Genomic DNA, 23420 nt, shown 5'->3' with positions numbered 1-23420 from the left:
GGGAAATACTCTTCTTCACTTTCTTGCTGAGAATCAGATAGAAAGCTGGTTAGCCTAGCTTAGCATAAAGACTGGATACAAGTGGAAACAGCTAGCTTGGCTCTGTCCGAAGATATCAAAATCAGCCTACCAACACCTCTAAATATCATTAATGTAAATGTTACACCTCCAAGGCAAAAAATGTGATTTCATGGGCCAGATTTTGTGCTAAGCTAAAAAATAAATGCTGGCTTTAACGTCATATTTAGCATACACGAGACTTGAGAGTTTATTTCTTTAAAAAAATTGAGCTATTGCCGTAACTATATTGATAATTGACTAATGCCGATCAAAGACCAGTTTCAGCTTCTGAAATGTTAAGATGTGTTGCTGTTGCTGTTATTGTTATTACATATCTCTCGGTTGTGGACTCAAACAAAATATGCCATGTGAAGATATCACCCTGGACTATGTAAAACTGTATGAACTCAGTGATAATCTGTTACAAATAAGTTGTATCAATCTGGGAGAACAGTTCATGAGATTGCAGTATAACATGCTAGCTTAGTCTTCAGGTAGCTTGTTTGCTGAGCTTTGCGTTCAGTGGTTGCCATGGGAAAAATGCAGCCATAATGACGCGGACTGGCAACCTTCCCTGAACTTGATGCGGAGCAGATTCCTCCCGCTCTTGACCCCTGTTGTTTTTATAGCCCGCCTCAGTTCTGGGAGGCAGAGACGAGGAAGCAGACGAGAGCAGAGGAGCAGAGAGGGGCTCTCAGAATTTACGACCCTCTGGTTCCTCCGGCAGACACAGCCAGCCAGCCGTGCTTTCTTTGCTCTGTTACACGACATGTTGTACTGGAGCTGAAACAACAGATTGTGTTGAAGCCACAGTAATGAGAAAGATTTTCACTGGCACGTTGTTGATGAGCAGGAATTGGTCTCCGGGACTCTGGAGCAGACATTTTAACAGCTTACAGAGATTCACAGCACATACGGCGCTGACACGAATTGTACAAGGACAACAAGATCACACATAGAGAGCACAGGGATCATAGGACACACACCAGACACAGCACAGTACTGTATTTATACAACAAACAGTCTGTTAAACAGCTGTTTGTGATGTGCATCATATTCTGGGGTCTATTTTGTTGCTTTAAAATTGTGTTTCATTCTCTCATAGTTAAACCAAATTAATGATACAGACCGATCTGTATTTTAGATTCAGAGCACTTGCCTACAAGACCAGCCCTTTTGCACCCACTTTCTAACAATCACACAGACAGAAATTAACTGTAAAAGAGGTGGAGAGACAGATTTCTCCAGTAACAGCAGCGTTTTTGAACTACGCAATGATTTAACTTTGAGACAGCTGTAGAGGATCCTTACTTGGTATCGCCAATACAGACCCAAACCGATGCTTATATTTACTTAAATGTTGATTACATATGTATCTTAGGCAGTGACATAACAGCTGTAGCTATTTTATTTGACACACCTTATTTTTCACAAGCGTCTCCGTCCAAATACTGGAGGTCCTTGTTCAAAAAATTTGATTTTTAAGGTTGAATAATTGATGTGATATGAATAAAAGTTTAATTAGGTGGTTCAGACTGCTGAAATAGATGTGAGGTGATCTTCTAGAGGGAAGACATCTTGCTCTGTTGAAGTTGTTGGAACTTAGAAACACTCCAGTTTATTTTAGCTGACACTGAAAATAAAAAATGTATGGACTGGCACTCATACAATCCTTACGATCATCATGGCTGGTCTTTTGATATAGTTTTCTTGAACAAGTTTACAACACTTTATCTGGAGTTTGTCAAAGTAATCCCTGGAAGGAAAGGAAATTCCAGAATGATGCCAAAGTGGAAAAATCTGCTTGAGCAAAAGTAGAGAGAGCAAGATAAGTCATTTACACACATTTTATAATGAGATTACAGCTTGGATACTGTGGCGATCACAGGTAATCAGTAAATATACCTATACTATGTGATGATACTGTAAAGCCGGGCTCAGACTACAGTTGTTTCGGGCCAATTTATCCTCGATTCACCCTGTAACGACAGTCAGAGGAGAAATCCGGTGTGGCACTTCAGGCCATTGTTAACAAGCATACTACTGTTGACAGATATTAAACCTGACCTCCAGTTCTTGCTTAAGAATAGAAAGCCCATGTCAACCATCTTCTCATCTAGACTTGTTTAGCCTTCTGCTTTTGTTTTTCTCATTGCAAAACATTGTTCATACATACAGCAAGCTGCTGGCCCATGGTCAGTGTTCATTTGTTTACATCTTCTTCCATGTGAGATCACGCAAGATGGTGTATTCATGTTCCCTCTGGTATAGTAATCTTAAAAATATCCTGTAGCGTGTGATGCATCTTTATGTACAAATCTTGCAGTGTGTGCATGTTTGAGATTAGAGAGAACATCTGTGAAGTTTATGTGCAACCTGATTTCAATATCGTTGAGGACTTTATAACTCCTGCAGTCTGAGGCCGGTTTAAGAGTATCCGAGGATGAAGCTTCTCTAGTGGAACATGATTGTGTTAATACGACTCATCCTGATGCCTCCGCTATAAATACTTTTGCAAAGGAAAAACCCAACAGCTGCAGTTTTAATGGAGCGATAGCAACTGATGACAACAGAACTCTCAGGGAGGCGTTTTTCTCTAGTAGATCCTTCAGTCGTCCACCACAATTAATTAGGTCGTGCTGAGTTACAAAAACAGACTAGAGCAAATTAAGTGCCCAGTGGTGCCGTCACTGTCTGTCCCAAGCTAGTCCTAAGCTAACAGTTGGCACTATCTAATGCAAGTATTCTTGTCCTAGAATGGCAAAGATATGACCCGCCTTACTCTGTCTTACTCTGCTTCTGATTTTCTTATCCCGATATTCTTACCCTAACCCTAACCAGTCTCAATCTTCATGTCTAAACCTAACAAACCGAACCGATAATGACAACGTGTACTAGCCAGTCTAGCCAACCATGATAATGCTGAAAGATTCTCGGTCTTCTTTGAAACAGTGGGTCCCTAATTTCTGACATTTGTGGACAAACGCTTCTCATTCCTAGCAGACATCTGTTCATTTCTTGGCTTAAAATACAAATTGTATATGGCAGATTATTTCAGCTATAGCCAGCTTGCTAATTAAGCTAACTCTAGCTGCATGAGAGGGTTGAAAACAGTATCTCAGGCACAGTGTTTTATGTTTCCCAAACCCTGTAAAAGGGTCTTAAATATGGACTTAATGTCTACATATTAGGCTTGGGCAGTAATATATATACTTGTATATTTTTTTCATACCTTAATATCTTCTTGAGATTTCATGGGGGTGTATGGTATAAAACGCCGTACCCCCAACCCTGCTGGAGTGGTAAGTTTGCCACGTCCCACAGGCTTTCCTTGCTTTTTTAGTGTGTGTGGTGGAAATTTTGCCGTATTAATGCATATGCTTATATTGTTTCATTCTTCCTATGAGTTTGTATGTGTGTGACCTTTGCATTCCCCTTTTGGAAACATTGTCATTACTTGACATCATCAAGAGATTTGCATTCACTATAATCTCGCCTTCAAAGACAGTCCATTGACTATCTAACAGATACAGCCGATTACCTAACATGTTATATACTAGATTGCAACAGGTATCCTCTGACATAATCAAGAGAACATAATTCAATCAGGAAAGGCCAAGAAAGCTACAATTGATTTCTCATCATCTTGTTGTCTGAGTGTAGAATTGCCACAACATGTGTTAACCCTTTGAAACCTGGATCGACATCACTTTGCTTGTGTGGCGTTAAGGTGTTTTTTTTCCAGTCCTGTAACGTTATCCCCACCGCTTGTAGTCACCATCTTTCTCAGATCCGCTACCTGTTCCACCAGTAGAGACTGACCTCTGGTGGCGTGTGCTGTGCACTACATTACCTCAGCATCTCTGTATCAGTTTAATAGAGAGAGGAGTGTCTGTATTTTTGAGGGTATCGAAAATTACACCATCAGGATTTATAAACGTGCCAAAAGACTGAAGCTAAAGCTGCATGTCCCAGGCAAAAATTGACATCCTCACCAGTCAATGATCCATGTAGAAATATTAGAAATGAAAAAACAGCATTATAAGAATTATAGGTATCATATTGAAAAGAGTGTTAAGACTCTTATGTTCTAATGCCCGGTTTGGCTGCTTTAGTGTATGTACTTTTCTCTATTTTTGCACAGTATGTTTTCATATTTGACCTTATAAAAGAAAAGGCTTTTGGGATGAGGACCAGACAGTGTTTGGCAAATATAACACTATCTTGAGTAGCCTTGCTGGAGCTGCTGCAGAGCAGAGTTCTCTGAATCCAATAACACTGAATTCACTGAGGACTGGCCTCCACAGAGCAGACAACTTTTTTCTATTTTTTATATTCCTAATACTTTTTTTGGCTCAGAGTTTATTGAGTTATAGATTTCGTGAGATTAGACAGACTCCAGGTTTTCCCTTTAATGCTCAATCTGACTCATGCAGTAATCTGCCGCTGCAACCAGTGGACCGGCAACTCTGTGTCGTGACCTGCCAAGAGCCCCAGAACACCTGAAGGGCCTGGGAGTGTTGACCAAAACACAGCCAGCGGGTCATGTGACAGCGCAGGTGGCTGCCAGCCTGCACTGTGTGCAGCTGCCAAACTCCACAGTGACCCAGAGAGTTAGAGGAACGGCAGGAGGGCCAGCTAATTCTTGTCAGGAGGAGGCCTGTCGCCCAGCCCCGGAGCAGCCAAACCTACCCTCCTTCCAACACATTTAACAAGCTAACATTCCTTCTGTGAACTTTTAGTCGTTTTCACAACTGTGCTCTTTATGGGTGGACTCAAAGCCTTTTGACATTTCAGCAGTCTGGTCTTGTTAAGGCTGCACTAAACAGGAGTTTAAAATGCGCCAGTTTTATCTACTTAAAACACTTGTTCCTTTCCCTTTGGTACCTTCTACCTTAAAGCATGGTATTAGCAGGGATACATGCTAATGTCTTTAAGCAAATTGGCCCCACGGGCCACAAATCCCCTAAATTTGGTGGCCAAAGTACATTTTTGATGGCCTAAATGTAACCTTATGTAAAAACAATAGCCTACAGAAGAGGCAATTCAACATAACTTAAAACAGCTGTTTTAAACTGAGACACTTTATTAAGTGAAAATACATTAACAGCATGAAAATATCTTTGTAAACATATGGTACTTAAAGTAATTATCATCTGTAGTAGAAAGTGGCCTCATAAAAACACCATTTAAATGTTGAAAAATAAATAATATTTACTTTGCTAGCCCTACAGAAAAAGTCACATTAAAAGATAAAGGATTGATTAAAAAAAAAAAAAAAAGACTTGGTTAACTATTAGCTCTATTTCCTTGGTTAACTTTTCGCTCTATTTACTCAGTTAGCTGTTACCTCTGTTAACTCGGTCAGCTGTTTGCTCTATTAACTTGGTTAGCTGTTAGCTCTCTTTACTCGGTAAGTTGTTAGCTCTATTTACCTGGTTAGCTTTTCGCGCTATTTACTCAGTTAGCTGTTAGCTCTATTCACTCAGTTAGCTGTTATCTGTTAGCTTCATTTACCTGTTTAGCTGTTAGCTCTATTAACTTGGTTAGCTGTCACCTCTGTTTATTTGGTTAGCTTCTAGCTTTATTTCCTTAGGCAGCTGTTTGTTCTTTTTACTTGGTTTGCGGTTAGCTCTATTAACTCCGTTAGCTGTTAGCTCTATTTACTCTGTTTGCTGTGAGCTCTATGAACTCAGTTAGCTGTTTACTCGGTTAACTGTTGGCTGTACTAACTCAGTTAGCTGTTAGCTCCATTAACTCGGTTAGCTCCATCACCCAACATACCGCAGAACAGTGTTGCCCACTGTCTGCTAACAGCTAACCAGCTCTCCTCCCAGAGATAGAAGCATAAGGATGCTTATTGTTGTAGTCGGTCGATTTAGTTTAACATTTCCCAATCGATAGCACACGTATAAAACCCCTGTCATCCTGAGGAAGATCTCTGTTCGTCCAAAACACATTTTCTATTGTCACTGGGACGACGGAACACATTTAGTCTCAAGCTGTGGTTAGATGGTGACGAGTACTGTTTGCTGTTTTTTGTAGAATGTTGAACTGAATGATGCAAATGATGGTGATGTTTATGGAACTGTAATGTTGTGTAGGTGAAGGGTCACGGTGTGGGGATTTTTATGTATTTAACCTTTTTTAGACAGGTAATCTGACTGAGACATGCAGTCTGGTGGCCACAGAGTAACCTCTCGTGGGCCCATGCCATCAGTCCATGGTTAATGTTGAACTCTGTATTAGGATGTCTCTTTCGTTTTGTCTGTGTGACATGTTAACAGGACATCAGTATATTTAAGGTCAGTGTTTTCAGTTACCTCTTGCAAATTTGCAAAATTTCCCTAACAGCACTTTGTGTTTCCTTTCTGTTATTTTTGGGAAGGTGTGTTTAGTTAAGTTGTGGGAAAGTGAACTATTAAGGGGAAGGGAAAGAAAACTTTCTGACACTTTTCAAAAATCATCATCAAACATCCTGGACAAAAAAACCCCTCAACACTGTGAGAACCTGAACCTGCAGAGCAAACACCCTTAACTTAACACTTTGATTAAATTGTATGGTATCCCGTGCTGACACCACAGCTCTGCATCAACAGTTTAAAATCTTTGGCAGGCCTCTAAAGAGACTATTGATCAGGATTAATTGAAATATCCTCGTGCCTGTAGGAGCTGGACTTAAATCATGACTAACTTTAGAGGAATACAGTATCTTATGGGCCGAGGGCGTGTGTCTGCCAGTTGCACATAAATCTTCAGTGCTGGTCTTTTTCTGTCAGTTCTACCCTTGGAGATAAAACACCATATAATCTGCCCTTCTCCCTCCAAATCTTCTACGGTATCCACAGTTTCCTTTCTGCTTTTTCATTGGTTGAACCTCCCACCGCATGCCAGCAAACACGCACACATCTGAAACCCGGTTCTCTAGTTTATTGATAGCTGTGTAGACCTCATGCCACTCCACTTTAAGAGTGATCTCATCGCGGAAGTTCCACGAGTGCTCCAAACCAGCTCACCAGTGACTTTTAAGTGGCTTTTGTTCCCCGTCAGTTGAAGGCAGGCCAGCGAAAGACAGTACGGGCTTTCATAAACGGCTGGCTCTGCTCCTGCAGGTCCTCCTTCAGCTCTCTGGTGGAAACATGGTGCCTGGTGTTTCAGCCCTGGGTGTAATTAACCCTGGAACTCATAAAGAGGCGTTCGCAGCGGGGTGCATGGCGGGCCCACTCCTCATTGCCAGCTCCTGTTGGGCGGTTGAGATCCTGCTCCAGATGTTTTCCGTTAGCATGTTTGCATGCCAGTGATGCCAGAGAATCCAAGGCCTGCTACACCTACTGTATACAGTGTACAATGCTCCAGTGTGCTGTGGCTCCATGGAGAGAGCACTGTACATAAGCTTGTTAGCATCACAGGGACATGTTCTCATGAAAGGGTGGGAGTGTGTGAATACACCAACAGGAAACACATTTATTGGTCAATAGGTCTGGTTCTGCTACAAAACAACACACACCAAGAGGGCAGTGATTTAGTGTTTCACCCACAGACACATAAAACACAGATTAGCTATTAGCATGACCCTGTGTATGGCCCTCTGTTGGTTGGCTGGTCCACTTTAGCACAGAATAAAATATCCCAACATGTAGTGGATGGATTGCCATGAAATTTTGTATACACATTAATGGTTCTCAGAGGATGAATCCTACTGACTTTGGTGATTCCATCATTTTTCATCTAGCGCCACCATGAGGTCAGCGTTTGTGGTTGAAATACTGTATCTCAGCTACTACCAGGTGGATGCAAAGACGGATATTATGTTGCCCTCAGGATGAGTTGTAATGACGTTGATCCTTTAACTTTTTCTCCAGTGCCATCATCGAGTTTACTTCGTCTGGTAGTTCGGTTTATGACCAGATACCTGCAAAACTAATGACATCAGCCTCAGCTGTACTTTATATTAGCATCCAAGAATTATGAAGGCCAGGCTCTCTAAGAAAATGTAAATACACACCTTTGAATTAAAAAACTAGCATATTAGCACCAAATTCATTAAAAAACAATATTAGCACCATTAATTTACTAAAGCAGTGGTTCCCCAACTGGTGGGTCCTGGTCCAAAAATGGGTCACGGGTCCATTCTGAATGGGCCGCAAGTGACTCGCGAATGTGTCAAGATTTGTAAAAAACGCACTATATTTTTAAGTACGGTCACTTTCCTGCAGTGAGCTTTTATTCTGAAGTGCCATTTCCTGCTGTAGAGTGGGTGACTAATGGATAGCTACTTAACAAAGACAGCAAACTAGCTCAGCGACATGGCCAAACACAAGTACGACGCTGATTATATTAAACTATGTGGACTTTTAACTAATGACAAAGGGGAAATCTGGACCCTGTGGCTGGACCAGTTGGGAACCACTGCATCAAAATGGCCAAATTTATTAAATAACTATGAAACCGACGCCCTTTCATCCTCTTCAATTATTGCCATAATTAAAACCTTCTACTTTAAATACTAAGTGTCCCATTCTTAGCTTACAGTGGAGAATGTCAGAATAGTTTTGGTTTTCGTTGTTTGTATTGATTTGGTCTATAATAATCAGCAGCTCTTACCAATGTCTAGTGTCATTAAATTGCACATATTTACCTGATGCTAATTGGTAGCCCATGCAGGGTTATAAAAAAAGATTCTGATTTACCTTCAAGCAGGTGTTATGATATCTAGCCTTACAGGAAGATAGTGGAACAGGTGTCTTCATTAGAGAGCACATCTTTAGAGACAAACACAACAAGTTTCAAGACGAACGGCTCAGCAGTTGTTTCCAAGCCTTCTGGGAAAGTCGTTCAGCCTTGCAGCCAATTTTGAATGTCATCATACAAACAATGAGATGACATCACATATTTTTAAAACGCACAAACATGCTGAGCGGGAACTCGCCGGCGAGGCCAGTGGGAGCAATACTACTGCGCCTACTCAGTAAGCCGCAAAACGCAGAAGTAAATCTTGAAGCACAAAACTTTTTTGGGTGTATGCGCCAGGTGAGCAACTCCACTGGAATGAATAGGTGCCATCTTGGGATGAATGGTGATTTCCAACTTCCAAGATATTCACTAATTTGGCATAGAAACAACTGTGCTTTTCCTCCATTTTATAAGTAGAAAAAATAGCGGCATGGCAGTTTGCTGATTGCGAATAGTGAGTGTGTGTTTGTCAGTTTAGAATGATTCTGATTTACATATGCACAATGGTAAAAACAAACTTGGCAGACACACATGCGTCATGAATCCCATGGTAATTTGCATGCATGCTTATTTGTAGGCATATTGAGAACATTTCTATCTACATATAGTGAGTGAATGAGGCCCAGTGTGCCATTAGCATTTAGCCCAAAGCACCGCTGTGCCTAAACACAGTCTCATGGAGCCACTACCATGACTGGAGACTGTGAAGTGTTGTTACAACATTGGAGTCTTAAAGCTGCATCTTCCAGTTAGTTAATAAATCTCCCTTCTTCATACACCGACCTGCTGTCCCAATGTTTACCGACCCCAATTCGATTGTGCGTGTGATGATGTGATGTTAGTCCTGCTGGGTTTAATGCACTGGACTGGTGCCTCTGTCAACAGATTGTAAAATAGTTTGAATTTAATAACTCTACTGTAACAAATAAAAGAGACTCTGGTGGCCTCAGAATCAAAGCTGCTAACTCAGCAAGCACTCGGGTGGCTCCTGTGTGTTTTAAGCCGGACTCTGGCTGCTGCAGACTCTCACAGCACATAATTATATGACTATACAGTAAGAACAGTGACTAATGATCTTTGCTCTTCCTTTCTTCTATCTCTGCAGACATTCACAGCTTGGTGTAACTCTCACCTGAGGAAAGCAGGAACGCAGATCGAGAACATCGAGGAGGACTTCCGGGATGGGCTGAAACTCATGCTGCTGCTGGAGGTCATCTCAGGTAAACAGCGTGTTACTTAACAGGATTACCTGAGTGAAAGGAGTTTGCATGGACAGCACTGACACATGCTGAGTTTGGGCATCAGGATCAGATTTAAAGAACGTGTTTGACATTTTGGGGAATTTGCTCTCTGGTGAAAGTTAAGAAAAGATTGATCCCACCAACATGTCTGTTTCCATTAAAGGGATACTTCACTGACCTTTTGTAAGGTCATGCCTAATTTGGTGGAGAAAACATTTTTCTTGCATGCCTGCATGGAACTATACTGCACTGTATGAAAACAACCGAAAACAAAACAACAAAAAAAACTCTTCGACTGCACAAATGAGTCTTGGATTATTCTGCACAAGTTGTGTACAAGTTGAGTTTGGAAATGGATGTTGTGAGTCAAGGTAACACAGTAGGACTAACTGATTTACAAATGGTCATTTTGTGGGAGACGTAAACATTTAAAGTCACAATGAAGTGGAAGTTAGACCATCTTTTTTTTTGCTGCGTGACAAACTCCTTCAGCTAATCAGTGTAACAAAACACCTGAGATCGTCTCCTTCATCACCAACGGAGCTGCTGATAAATCGAGCTTTTTCCAAATCCAGTTGGAAGAACAGTGAGAAACTCTACAGGTGCAAACTCTCGTTCTTGTTAAGTTGTTATCAACTCTGTTTCTGCAGTGACTTGATTTACTGCTGTGTTTACTAACGGTAGAGTTAGCGCTCGTTGCTTTGGGAGCTGCCATGACTGTTCTTCAAGCTTTGGCCGGCATTTTATGTCATCAACCAAAACGCAGTCCCAGATTGGCTGCTTATGTTGTCAACTACATTGTGGAACCCTGATTGGCTCCGACTGGGTTTTACTTTTTTGGAAAGTGTTTGGGATGGAAAGAGAATGTTGAGCTCATGTCATCAGGGTAGTCTACCAGGCTAGCAGGGTTGCTACTCGAAGCTGACAGACCTTTTGACAGAGCCAGGCTAGCTGTTTCAAGTTTTTATGCTAAGCTAAGCTAAGCTAAGCTAAACTAAACTATGCTAAGCAGCTCCTAGTGGTAGCTTCATATGTACCGGACAGATATGAGAGTGGTATCAATCCTCTCAGCTAACTCTCGGCCAGACAGTGAATAAAAGTATTTCTCAAAATGTAAAAATGTCACTTTAAAACAACAAGAAACTGCATGTAACATTAAAGTTTTAAGCGAATCTGTTGTCCAACATAACCTGCAACCTCACGCAATTGACCCAGAGATGCACGATAATATCTACATGACAATGGTATCAGTCATTATTGGCTTTAAAATTGTATTTCATGTCTCCATCAGCTGGAGTAGGTGGGGAATAAAGTGGATATGTTAATATGAGTTATCAACCAAATAATTTTAATTTGGCGTATTGGATATTAGCAAAAAATCCAATATCGTGCATCCCTACTATCTTCATTGAATGTTTTTTTCCAAAACAAAATGTTTTAAATGGAAAAACTGCCGACACACTCATCATCCTCAAACTGTCTACCCTCTTGTGTTTCCCTCTCTAGGCGAACGCTTGGCCAAACCAGAAAGAGGCAAGATGAGAGTCCACAAGATCTCCAACGTTAACAAAGCACTCGACTTCATCGCCAGCAAAGGAGTGAAGCTGGTGTCTATCGGCGCAGAGGGTGAGTGATGTCACATCCCTGTCTCATAGTGACATTTCTGCCAGAGGATGAAGGTCAGAGATTTTTCCACAAAGTCACCTGACCTTCTCTAAATGTGTTTACATCTCAGATTTTAATAAGGCCATCAGCCAAATCAATAGCTGCTACTCTGCCCGTCATCCTGTAAATAGTAATAATGTAATCTCTGGCCCTCTCCCTCTCGCTCGTTACCATGGCAGTGCCGCTGGCTGCTGAGCACTTTAATGAGATCCTTATTCCGGAGAGTTCCGGCCGAGGTTGTGCTTTGCAGTGCATTTTCTGAGAGTAGATCTCAGGATCAGCAATCCCCTCAGGGGCTGAGGCTGCTCATTGTTCGGCACAAATAACCTGGGGATGTCCGTCCTCCTCCCATCGGAGAGTAAACAACTCTTTAGCAGAGTAAACACTCTCTCTCTCTCTCTCTCTCTCTCTCTCTCTCTCTCTCTCTCTCTCTCTCTCTCTCACTCTCACACACACACACACACACACACACACACACACACACACACACACACTGTCTATGTTTCCTTCTTTCTCACACACCCCTCTGGCATTTTCTGGAAATGACAGAGATTGCACACGTGTGTTGAACATCGAAGACGGATTTCCGTCTCGCCTCAGTACCATAAAAGAGAACAAACCCTTTATTGTTTTGCTCAAAGCGCTGAAATTTGATATATTTGAAAAACTTACTGGAACTTGTTTTTCCAAAAATAATGTCCCGGTGACTGGATCATCCACAAACCTTACCGTCAACAGTTCCTGCTGCAGCCACAATATTCAGTCATTCATTTTCTGTAACAGCTTATCCTGTTGGGGTCGCAGGGTGCTGGAGCCTATCCCAGCTGACATTAGGTGAGAGGCAGTGTACACCCTGGACAGGTCACCAGACTATCACAGGGCTGACACATAGAGACAGACAACCACTCACACTCACATTCACACCTACGGACAATTTAGAGTCACCAGTTAACCTGCATGTGTTTGGACTGTGGGAGGAAGCTGGAGCACCTGGAGGAAACCCACGCTGACACAGGGAGAACATGCAAACTCCACACAGAAGGGCTCCACCATCCTGGGGTTTGAATCAGGAACCCCTTCTTGCTGTGAGGCGACAATGCAACACCAAAAGGGCTAAATGAGATAATTACTGTATAGTGCTTTGGATTTTTTATGTGACCCTTTAAAAAATATGAACCCTTTTAAATTAGTTAAATCCATGTTAAACACACTCTGTCCCACCCTGACACCACCTAACAAAGTTAACCCCTGACCCCCTTTTTTTCACGTTTCAAGATATAATTCTAAGGAAAACGTTTAATAACACACCCTGAGCTGAAACTCAAAAAAAAAAAAAAAAAAACAGCTGACAAGTGCATAATGTTACAACATCTCCATTAAACGTGGATCGATAAATAGTGATTTCACATGTTTTTTCTCCCCCTGCCTGCTCTCTGCTGTAGTATGGGTCCCCTTAGCACTCACACGGCAAAATCCTCCTCCTATTAAGTCATTTTTGTCTGTTATTGTGTTTTGAATTATTGCAAAGTTAATTTAGAACAGCAGAAAAAACACAGTTCCAATACAAATTGACCTGTTTGAGGAATATCCTAAAAGTGCACGTCAGTATCTTGACAAAAATAAACCTGACCACTGTATTTTTTTTCATACCATTCATCTAGCCTTTGATCATTTTATCATAGATTTTTTTTTTTTTTTTTTTTTGATGAAAACATTTTGACTGTATTTTATTATAGAAAAGTTCCTCGAGGGATGTTTATGATCTGACAGGGTTTCAGATTTGAAAGGTTTAAAAAAAGGTGGTTATATATCTGAAAGCTGTACTATGCAGGAAAAAACAATACAACAACAACAACAACAACAACAAAAAAACACTATCTTTAGACTGATACAGAAACGATCCGTCTCTATCATCACTTTCGACCCACTCTCAGTCTGTGGTGGTGTATTTTTCGGCACACTCTGCTCTCTGTCTGCTTCCTCCAGTTTAGATTCTCCTCCGCTTTATTTCTTTAAAGGTAGAATGAGTAGGATTTTCCTAAAAAACTATTTATAGACTAAACTATAAAAATAATCCCTCTTAATCATCACTTACGACCCACTCTCAGAGTGTGGTGGTGTATTATCTACAGAGACTCTTCACACTGTCTGTGTTTTCTTATTTTCTGTGTTTGGTATATTTATGTGTGCGCACCCACACAGTGCTCAGATGAAGTCAGGGCTTTATAAAAAAAAGGTAGCGACCAGGTGACAGACCATAAGTGGTGGACATCCAAGAGACACAGAGTAGCAAAAACACAAATATAGCGAGGGCAATCGCCAGACAAGAATGAGCGTGTTAACTGCAGTAACCGACAACCCTGCGTAGTGTACCTTTTAAAGCAGGTGTTGTTTAAGTATTGTCACTGAAACTCAGGATTAATACAGTTTATCTTATCTAATCTTATCATGCTACCTCTGTGTGACGGCAGTTACCGCTGTCATCAGGACGGCATTGTTGCAGAAGCGTAGCACCCACCCTCCACTTTCGCCCTGGTTAACGCCGTTAGCTCTGCTGTTCTTAGCACTGTTTAATGTGATTTTAATAAAATACGACTATTTTAAGCTAAGATTTGGGAATCATTTTTTTCCTGATGGAAGCATTCGTCGCACATAATGTGTCAGAGGACCATCGGAAATTTGGAAAGCCAAGGATAATTTCTGTTTTTATAGTCTCTTGCTGTGATAAATAGTGCAATTTTGGTGATTTTGTCTCCTTTAAAAATCTGTGGTATACTTAAGACAAAATACAGCCATTTAAATTGATATGCTCTTCCTCTGTGCCAAAATAAAAAACCTAAGTCCCTCCCTAGTGCTTAAAATGAGCAGTCCCTTATTGAGTGAGCTCTGTTTGCTGCTCGCCGCCAGCGAGACAATCCCACCCCAGACTCTGAATCATACATATACTCTGAATGCTGCATACAGACCCTTTAGGAATATAATCATATAATCTTAATAACAGATTTTCTTCACTTGTTTAGAAACTTTTTGGCTCAATGAAGGACACCCATGACTTGATGAGATGTTGATATTTCTGCAGAGCACAGAGGCCGGTATAAAAGCTCCTAAGCTGAGCAGCATTCCAGACAGATTAGCCTCCTGGAATCCCCTCCTGGTGGAGCGGCCCTGCAGCTCGCTGTGCTGGTGGGATGGGACTAGTTGAAGGGTCAGATCCATGCGACTCATCACGGGGGGTTTGTTGTGGGTGAGGGATGAAGGGGGGGCGAGGGAGTTTCAAAGGGAATTAACAGGATTTGTGTTCCTCCCCCATGTTGATCAGTCATGTTCATCAGGACTAATCTCAACATGTATCTGCATGTGTCAGCTCCAACAACACAGCGCAACTTTTTCCGCCCCCTAATTCGATCTGAGCTGTCCTTCATGCCGCGTTACATGTACAGACATCTGACTGACATCTCACAGTGCAAGTTTGTCCGTCACAGTCGAGCGGCACTGCAGCTTGTGCCCCGTGCCTTATTGGATTAGAGGGAGAAACAAACGATTATTGAAGGCGAGCAAACAGGGCGACCTGTTGAGGGGGATTTTCATTATCGACAACACGGAGAGTACTGAACAGAGGCGGTTCATTCACAGCCTCCAACTGCAGGCACACGGCTGATTGGCAGCTTAACAGGTCCAGGCTCAAACGATTGAACTGAACCATCGCACGTTTCTTTCATACGAGCTGACTCACTGTTGTAAAAGAACTGAGCGCTAATCTGAGCCTGTGTGGAGAATCAGACAATATGTGATCTCAAGATTTCATGTTGAGCTTCCTGACCTCAAGTGCAGTTTAATGTATTCATGAACGCATCATACAGTTTTTAAATACGGAAAATAAATACACATGGTCAGTGTGGTCTTTCATATTTGCTTTCCAAAAGTTGCGCCTACATTTGTGTGTCAGGGCGTTAATTTCTTCTGTTATTAACAGCTTGTAATAAAGAAAATCCAGAAATAAAAAGTTACTTTACGACTGCACACGTAGGAAATAAAAAATGAATATGAATATATGTAAAAAAACAACAAACAAAGTGGGACTAACACACCCAATCGAATTACTCCTGTATCTATACAGTCAATCAGACCCAAAATGGCATACGCTCTCGATGCATGCTCCACAATTTCTGCCCCAGGCTTTGACCTCGAACTTTAACACTTTCCCCGCCAGAATATTATTTTTAAGTTGCCAGCCACCACCATATTGATCAATATTCAGTATATAATGTTTTTAAACAGAAAAAAAACTATTTTATTTTATCATGTACATTTCTTTTTTTATCAACACTTGAATTTGTGCATTTTCATTAAAAAAATGACAAAAAGCTGCGAAAAATGCGTTTTGTCAAAGAATGTCATTTTCAAGATTAAGTTAATTTCACATTTATGTTGTTTTGTTTTTTCTCATGTCCTTACGTCAGTTTGAATTGTATCAATGAAAATAATAATAGTAAACCTAATGAAAATAATATTCTCTTTGAGGTATAGCGGAACACGTTGTCACGTTTAGTGATCATTCAGTGTTCCGTTGTCTCCTCTGTGGTCGTCTTGTCGGTGTGTCACTGTCATGACGATCCTGTTTCGTCCCACCAAACTCCTTTGCGTCTTCGTCCAAATCGGATTCAGAATGTTGATCAAAACATCTCCATGGCTTGCGCAAACTTTTCCGTTGGTGCCAGCACTTTTGTGCAGTTTACAAGCTGCAACATCTTTCAGTTTCCAGTGGAACTTCTTCTTTGTTTGTTTTTGGACACAGCGGTGCTGTTCTATTTCACATAATGTGTAACAGCACCCCCTATCGTATAACAGTGAAAACACGGACTGATGGAAAATCTCGTCAATAGCGGGGAAATAGTTAATAGCCTTAGATGCGTAGAAGAATAAGAAGCCAGTAACAACATGGCCAAACCTACATCCAGAATAGTGCATTTTTGGATGGACCAAATGTACAGAGCTGTAAAGTTGTCCACCATAGTATCAGTTTGCTGCTAGCTAACCATAGCTAACTTGTTTGTCGATGTGACGTAATAGATCAACCAGAAAAAGGTCCAATACAAACAAGCTGAAAGAAGGGGTATCGCCACCTGTCGTAGTGGAGTCGGACACACTTTGGTCAATTAATCAATCCTCCTCCCGTGCTTGCATACTGGGACAAGGACAGTACGCTAATTAAATCGCTAAGGTTATAGCTCAACTTACATGTGCATGTAAACATACTGACCTATACGTGGCTGCTGAATGTGTAAATCCTGTATGTAAATGTAAATGTTATTTCTTTGCCCGTCTTTCAGAGATTGTAGATGGCAACGCTAAGATGACCCTGGGAATGATCTGGACCATAATCCTCCGCTTCGCCATCCAAGACATTTCTGTGGAAGGTACTCTGTGTGTGTGTGTGTGTGTGTGTGTGTGTGTGTGTGTGTGTGGGAACAGTTCCACACGCTTCTTATTCATTCCCTTTATTGAAAGGAGCTGCTGCTCACTGTCTTCATTTGCAACTGAAAACACTTTTCATTGACACGGTGTCTCGGCGTTAAGACCTTTGTCACACTTCTCACCGAGCTAAAAAAAAACTGCACAATACTACATATAGACTGGACCTGATGCACATTGATTATAATATGAATGATTCAGAGACTGCTCTTTTCCCTTAAAGGTGGACATGTTTATGTTATGGTCCTCTCCTTGGTTAACATATATAATGCACTTACAGTGTAATCCAATTTAAATGGCAGCCTTGATTTGTTCAGCTTCAGGTTCCAGTGCAGCGTCTTTTAAAGTATTCAACAGTTTTGGTTCGACACAATAAACCAGACACCTCTCGGTATCCGCTGGAAACTAGAGAGCACGAAACGCTCGAGCAATCACACATGCTTCCCATTCACTTCACCTCCACTTAATCCACCACTAAACAGGGATTAGTGGAGAGCTGGTCAAAGTAAAAGCCTGAGAGTTTCTCCAACTTCACAATGATCCCTTCTCTCCGACCGCAGAGACATCTGCCAAAGAGGGCCTCCTGTTGTGGTGCCAGAGGAAGACTGCGCCCTACAAGAATGTCAACATCCAGAACTTTCACATCAGGTGAGAAACACACAATAAGTCACGAAAAATGGTGTTGGACTCGCATGCAGAGATGCACTTACAATTAATAAGATGACGCAGAGTCCAGCAGGGAAAATGATCCCAAAGAATGTGAAAGGGCAGACCGAGCCGCCATCTCACCTAAAGTCAGTTTTATTTGGTGTCAGCGTCTTCACTCTGGGAAACTTCACTTTGGTACGTTTGGCACTTAAAGGCTCTACGCTGCCAAGTTGCGTCTGAGCCAGCAGGGCTCGTAAACAAAAGTTAACAGTCCACAAAAGTTTCTGGTTACTCGTCAGGCCTTGAGTTTGGAGATTTAGCCGAAGGGGGACGTCAATACGGATCCAGTTGTCTTAGCCCACACAATCTCTGCAGCAGTTTACTCTCCCCGCTGTTCAGAGCTGTAAAGGAGACGTGAGGACAATCTCAGTCCGGAGTGTGGTTTGTCCTTCAGGTCATTCTTGCTCCATGTTAGCAGCGCTCAGACTCTTCAGTTAAAGGTTCACATATGAAGTTTGCATAAGGTCAGAGGTGACACACTGTAAATAGAAAGCATTTTAACATTGAATCAAATCAGAGCTTCTCCCTTCTGGATGTTGATGGTTTAGGTCATTTTGGTACGGTTCTTTTATTTGTTTTTAAAGCCATGCATGGGCTGGTACCACAGTGCACTGCCGAACCTCTCTGCCCTACTCCAACTCCCAACCTCTCAGATCTTCAGAACACTGTCCAATGATCGAGACTGGTGGGTAAGGCAGATCTTGCCTTTGCGGTAGCCTTCCACTCTCAATTAAGACAAATCTTAAGACGTGCATATTTTCATTGGCCCTTTGGTTTCTTGTAGTGGTTTTAATATTTTAGTATTTTATAATCTTTTTACGTATGTAATTGTTCTTACCGGTTTTATTATGTATTTGTGTATATGTGATACTGCTATATATTTGCGTGTCATTCTTTTATTTTGTACAGTACTTTGGTCAACTGCGGCTGTTTTTAAAAGTGCTATATAGATGAACTTGATTTGATGGTTGGACAGTATGAGGACACAATCTGGGACGTCCCTATAGCCGTAAGCACAATGTCAACGGTTTGACTCCTGGACAGGGACCTTTGTGGCATGTCGTACCCCTTTCTCTCCTCATGTTTCCTGTCTGTCTCTATACTGACTATCTTACAAAAGCAAAATCGAACTGAAACTGTAAAAATGAGAGGGGAAACAAGTCAGAATTTTGAAAAATAACAGGGACTTCCCACCTCTTGCAGTTTGTTCTGTATCTGGACATTCGTCACTTCAAAAACTTGAGAAACTGCTGTCTGTCAAACACATCAAAATCTTTCTCTACACGCTTACATATTGTATTTAAGGTTCTGTTTTCGGTTCTACTGGAGGACCTTCATTTACCAGCGTCACGGTGCAGTTATTTGGTGTCACCTTAATTTAAGTGGCTTGTTTTTATCTGTCAGAAGAAAACAGATTCAAAGAGTGATGCCCTGAGAAGAGCTCAACTGGTGCCCCTTGTACTTAAGACTGAGTCCTCAGCAGCGAGCCATTGATTGATTACAAAAAAGCCCCCAGAAAATAATTTGAAATCTCTAATCACACTGAGACATGTTGCTACAGGTGCGGCCACCTCCAAAATGCTTTGACAAAGTAGCATGTTGCGCCTGTGAAGGGAAAAAATGGATTCAAAAAACTATCACGACATGAGAAATGAATTCCCGCTTTCCTCTCACATACTCTGAAAGTCTCTCACAGTCCAACAGCTAACCAGCTATCTAGTTTATCTGCATTTTACAAGAGATTCACCTCACAGCTCACACAATTTCTACTGGCATCAAAACAGGGTTTAAGTGGTAAAGTAGTAGACCTGTCTCATGCTCGATTTGATCCAACTTCACTCCTTGCGCTGAAAAGTTGAGGAATATTTTAGCTTTCATGCATGTTTACAAACCGCAGGAAAAATGCGACGCCCAGTGTAAGAGAGGAACTCACACCAGGCACGCTGCACCACACGAAAACACTGGTCTTACTGATGACATGTGGTTTTTCTGGTGATGCGTCATGGTGTGATTCAGCCTGCAGAGTTTGAATAAAGTGCTTCAAGACAAAGTTGTAATACTAAGCTTTTGAGTATGAATCACTCCATCTTAAATTAAAATGTGGTCGTCGGCTTGTCTGGTTAAAATAAGATTTAAGGAATTAAATTTTAAGCACACCAGGATGACATGAAAATATCAGAAATGGTTACTGATTCGGCTCAGACCACAGCAGCGGCCTCAGACGGTGCTGATGCTGAACAGAGCCGACAGATTAAACGGAGAACAGAGCTGCAGACATGTTCTCATAACCAGTCCAGCAGAGGGGGAGAGGACGGAGGTGGCAGTGATCAACCAGTGTGTGTGTGTGAATTTATATCAGGAGAGTTGTTGCATGAGGATACAAGTTAGCATCCTATTTTAGTGTCCTTGTTTCATAGCCACCTGTCTGTTCCTGCCACCAGTGGGTTTATGCAGGCGTCAGTCCACGTCACAGGACGCCTCTGTGCGTGCTGAGTTATTGAACGAAGACCACTGTGATCCTCAGATGTGGATGAAAGGGGAAGCGAGAAGAAAGGTGGAGGGGAGGGCCGTTTGAGGAGAAGGTAAAGGGAGAGGCCTGATGATGCCCGTGCAGAGAGGACTGTCAGAGCGGAGGCCAGGCCTTTGATGTGGGAGACATGATAGCTGCGCATCAGGCAGGAGATGAGACACAGTACTGCTTTTTTTTTTTCCTGAAGCACTCCAGTGCTGCAGCTTCAGGTACACGAGTCACCTTGTAAAAGCCCCTCTTATTAATTTCACTTTCCCTGGCAGGTAATACATTAAAACAACCCCTCTCACTAATTTGTTACCCTGCGAGCGGAGAGCACAGTAAATCCTCCATGACTGAGAGCGCTCTGCACCATCCCATAATACTGCGTTTAGACACTCTGGCTGCAGCATCAAGGCCACTAATCAATGAACCACAAAAGGACAAACTAAAAATATACGTCCAGCTAAATAAACACACGATCATTGATTTCAGACAAAATTTGATTGAAGTGTGATTATCTTGAGCTAAAGTTAGCTTCAGCAGCTATTGTAGAAGTGTTTTTTTTAACCTGCATTTCTGCAGATGGAAATTAGCTTAAGGTCATCTTAAAGCTGCTGTAATCAATGTTTTTATATCAACAGTGGATTATGTCACGATGTGTAATGTGAACAGGTTGCTTGTAGTGATTAACGCACAGAGAATTATGCTGCGTTCACCTGCTCCTCGAATGGCTCCATTTCCCAAGTTGGGATGTCGTTTGGTGTGTTCACGAGCTTTAAAGCCCAGCTCAGACCAAAGATTCACGCCGAGACGAGTTGGAACAGGCACCTACTTGCAATGCGCTAACACACCAATGCAACTACATGAGTGTCATGTGTATCATCTCTATGCAACAACTCTCTGTACTTAATAAGCATATGGGGGATAAGCACATAAAGCGAGCAGCAGCAGTGACCCACCGTCTGACACCGGCACACCGTGAGGATGAGCAAAGGCGCAGTCTGCGGTCATTTTGACTTGACCAGCGGACTTCACTACAAGCTGATTGGCTGTAGACACAGGTGATGTGCTTTACATTCTAAAACCAGCTGCCGGCGATTTGACCAGCTGAGTTGCAGGTGACACCGTCAGCCGGCTTGAGTGGAGTTCAGAGGGCCAGTTCACACTGCTGCAACTTTGCTCTGCAATGTTCTTAAACGGTTTTGTCTCGTCGCAAATCTTCTTCTGAACTGGGCTTTAGTCGTAGTGTGAAATCAGCATGGACGCCACAAAGAAGACGTATTGTACCAGTTTGAAACTTTATATTACAAAGTGATTTTGTCGCAGACTTGTTGCTGCATCAGTACATCGTCTGGTGAATTGTTTACCTGAGCAATGCTAATGATTTAGGTCACTCTACATCTACAGGAACTAACTGTTAAAACTTAATATCATATAACAACTGACATGTGAGCAGATATTTATATGCCATGTATTACCATCGAACAAATATTTACTTACTTTGTTCCCACCTAAGCGGGCATTCATGTGAATTTTCCCAAGTCTGGAACTTATTTTTACAATTGTTCCAACACCACATGAATGCAGAATATCACGTGGAGTATTTGCTCATTTATTTATTTATTCAGGCAGCAGTAGCTCAGTCCATAGGGACCTGGGAACTAGAGGGTCACCGGTTCAAGTCCAGACCAAATATGGAGTGTGGACTGGTGGCTGGAGAGGAGCCAGCTCGCCTGCTGGACACTGCTGAGCTGCCCTTGAGCAAGGCATTGATCCCCCAACTGCTTGGGGCATCTATCCATGATCACCCCCCTTGATTTGACATCTCTCCATTTAATGCCTGTATAGGTCCTGTTTGTGCGTGTGTGTGTTTCGGGCCTGTGTGTATAAGATAAGAGTGAAAAAAAAACAAAAACATTGACTTTCCCCTCAGGGATTAATTCAGTATCTTCTTCTTCGTGTCATTATTTTTCATTAATTACAACTTTATTACACACCTTTTAAACTCAAATGTATAGTGATACGTGATTTTGTTAGAACAGAATTCCGAATATTAAAATGTAAAACTGAAGTGATTCTCTATTGTTGACTTCAGTGTAATATTTCACACTCTTCTTGTGGCTTCTTGTGACTAAGACACAACTTAAATGTGTTCAGAAAATATTACTGTAGAAATATTTAAAACACAAACTTCCCAAATGATTGTAGCACAAGAATATTTGATATTGATATTCTGATGTTTATTTAAACATGTAAAGAAAAGGCATGAACATACAGACAAGCAGACGGACAGAAAGAAATATTTACAAATAATAAAGAGCATAATGTAAAAGCAACTGTCATTGTATAGTTACTTTGATTTAAACATCGGAACAGGTGGGGGAAAGATTTTGAATTTGGCATCACTGCATGAGGGAAACGCTCTTGACGGTCTAATAAATTGGGCCATTTGTTTGCGCAGTACTCTCGTTTATACCACAATGTGATTTGCATTTATTGTATTTGTGTTTTTAAAAACTGTTTGTATTGTGCTTTTAACAATTGAAACTTGTAAGATCAACCCTCCAGCTCTATTGAGCTTTTTAGCATCTTTAAACTCTCTGTTTTGGTTTGATGGTGCAAAACTTTAATATTTTTGCGTCACTCTCACCGCTCTCATAGTCTTGTTTTCAGCTATGGTAACTTTAAAACCCTGCTGTGGACTTCCTGCTCAGCATCAAACAGCAGACACACAACATTAGCAACCAACTGGAGAACACAGTGGAGCATTTAGCAGCTAAAGAGCTACATGTTTTCCTCAGGAGTTGGTGGAGACCAAAAACTGAGCTAAAAGAGAGATATTATTAAACAGAAACACAACTTCAAGTGAGTGCAAATGCTGCTCTCATGTGTGAATCAGCTGTTTGTCACATTAAGTTTGTGAGGTGACAATATGACAATGTTTGTTTACAGCTGACCCCAAGTGGCCAAAAGAAAAATCACTTAAAGCAGCTTGAAATTACAGCTGATGGTGTCGAGTATGTCGAACA

The 23420-nt window shown here is 41.6% G+C and overlaps 1 protein-coding gene across 3 annotated transcripts in view; it reads left to right on the top strand.

Moving 5' to 3' along the window:
- actn1 (actinin, alpha 1) overlaps positions 1–23420 on the top strand; it is a 92099-nt gene that overhangs the window by 33160 nt on the left and 35519 nt on the right. For all 3 annotated transcript variants that reach the window (XM_049595503.1, XM_049595502.1, XM_049595504.1), the window contains exons 2-5: positions 9899–10013; positions 11541–11660; positions 17030–17116; positions 17732–17819. In XM_049595503.1, the coding sequence (XP_049451460.1) occupies positions 9899–10013; positions 11541–11660; positions 17030–17116; positions 17732–17819 (410 nt within the window). The remainder of the gene's footprint in view (positions 1–9898; positions 10014–11540; positions 11661–17029; positions 17117–17731; positions 17820–23420) is intronic.

This window comes from Epinephelus fuscoguttatus, linkage group LG14 (assembly GCF_011397635.1).
Source record: "Epinephelus fuscoguttatus linkage group LG14, E.fuscoguttatus.final_Chr_v1".
In the NCBI taxonomy this organism is placed as follows: Eukaryota; Metazoa; Chordata; class Actinopteri; order Perciformes; family Serranidae; genus Epinephelus; species Epinephelus fuscoguttatus.
The sequence above is the reverse complement of the archived record's forward strand: the minus strand, read 5'-3'. Positions and strand labels throughout refer to the sequence as shown.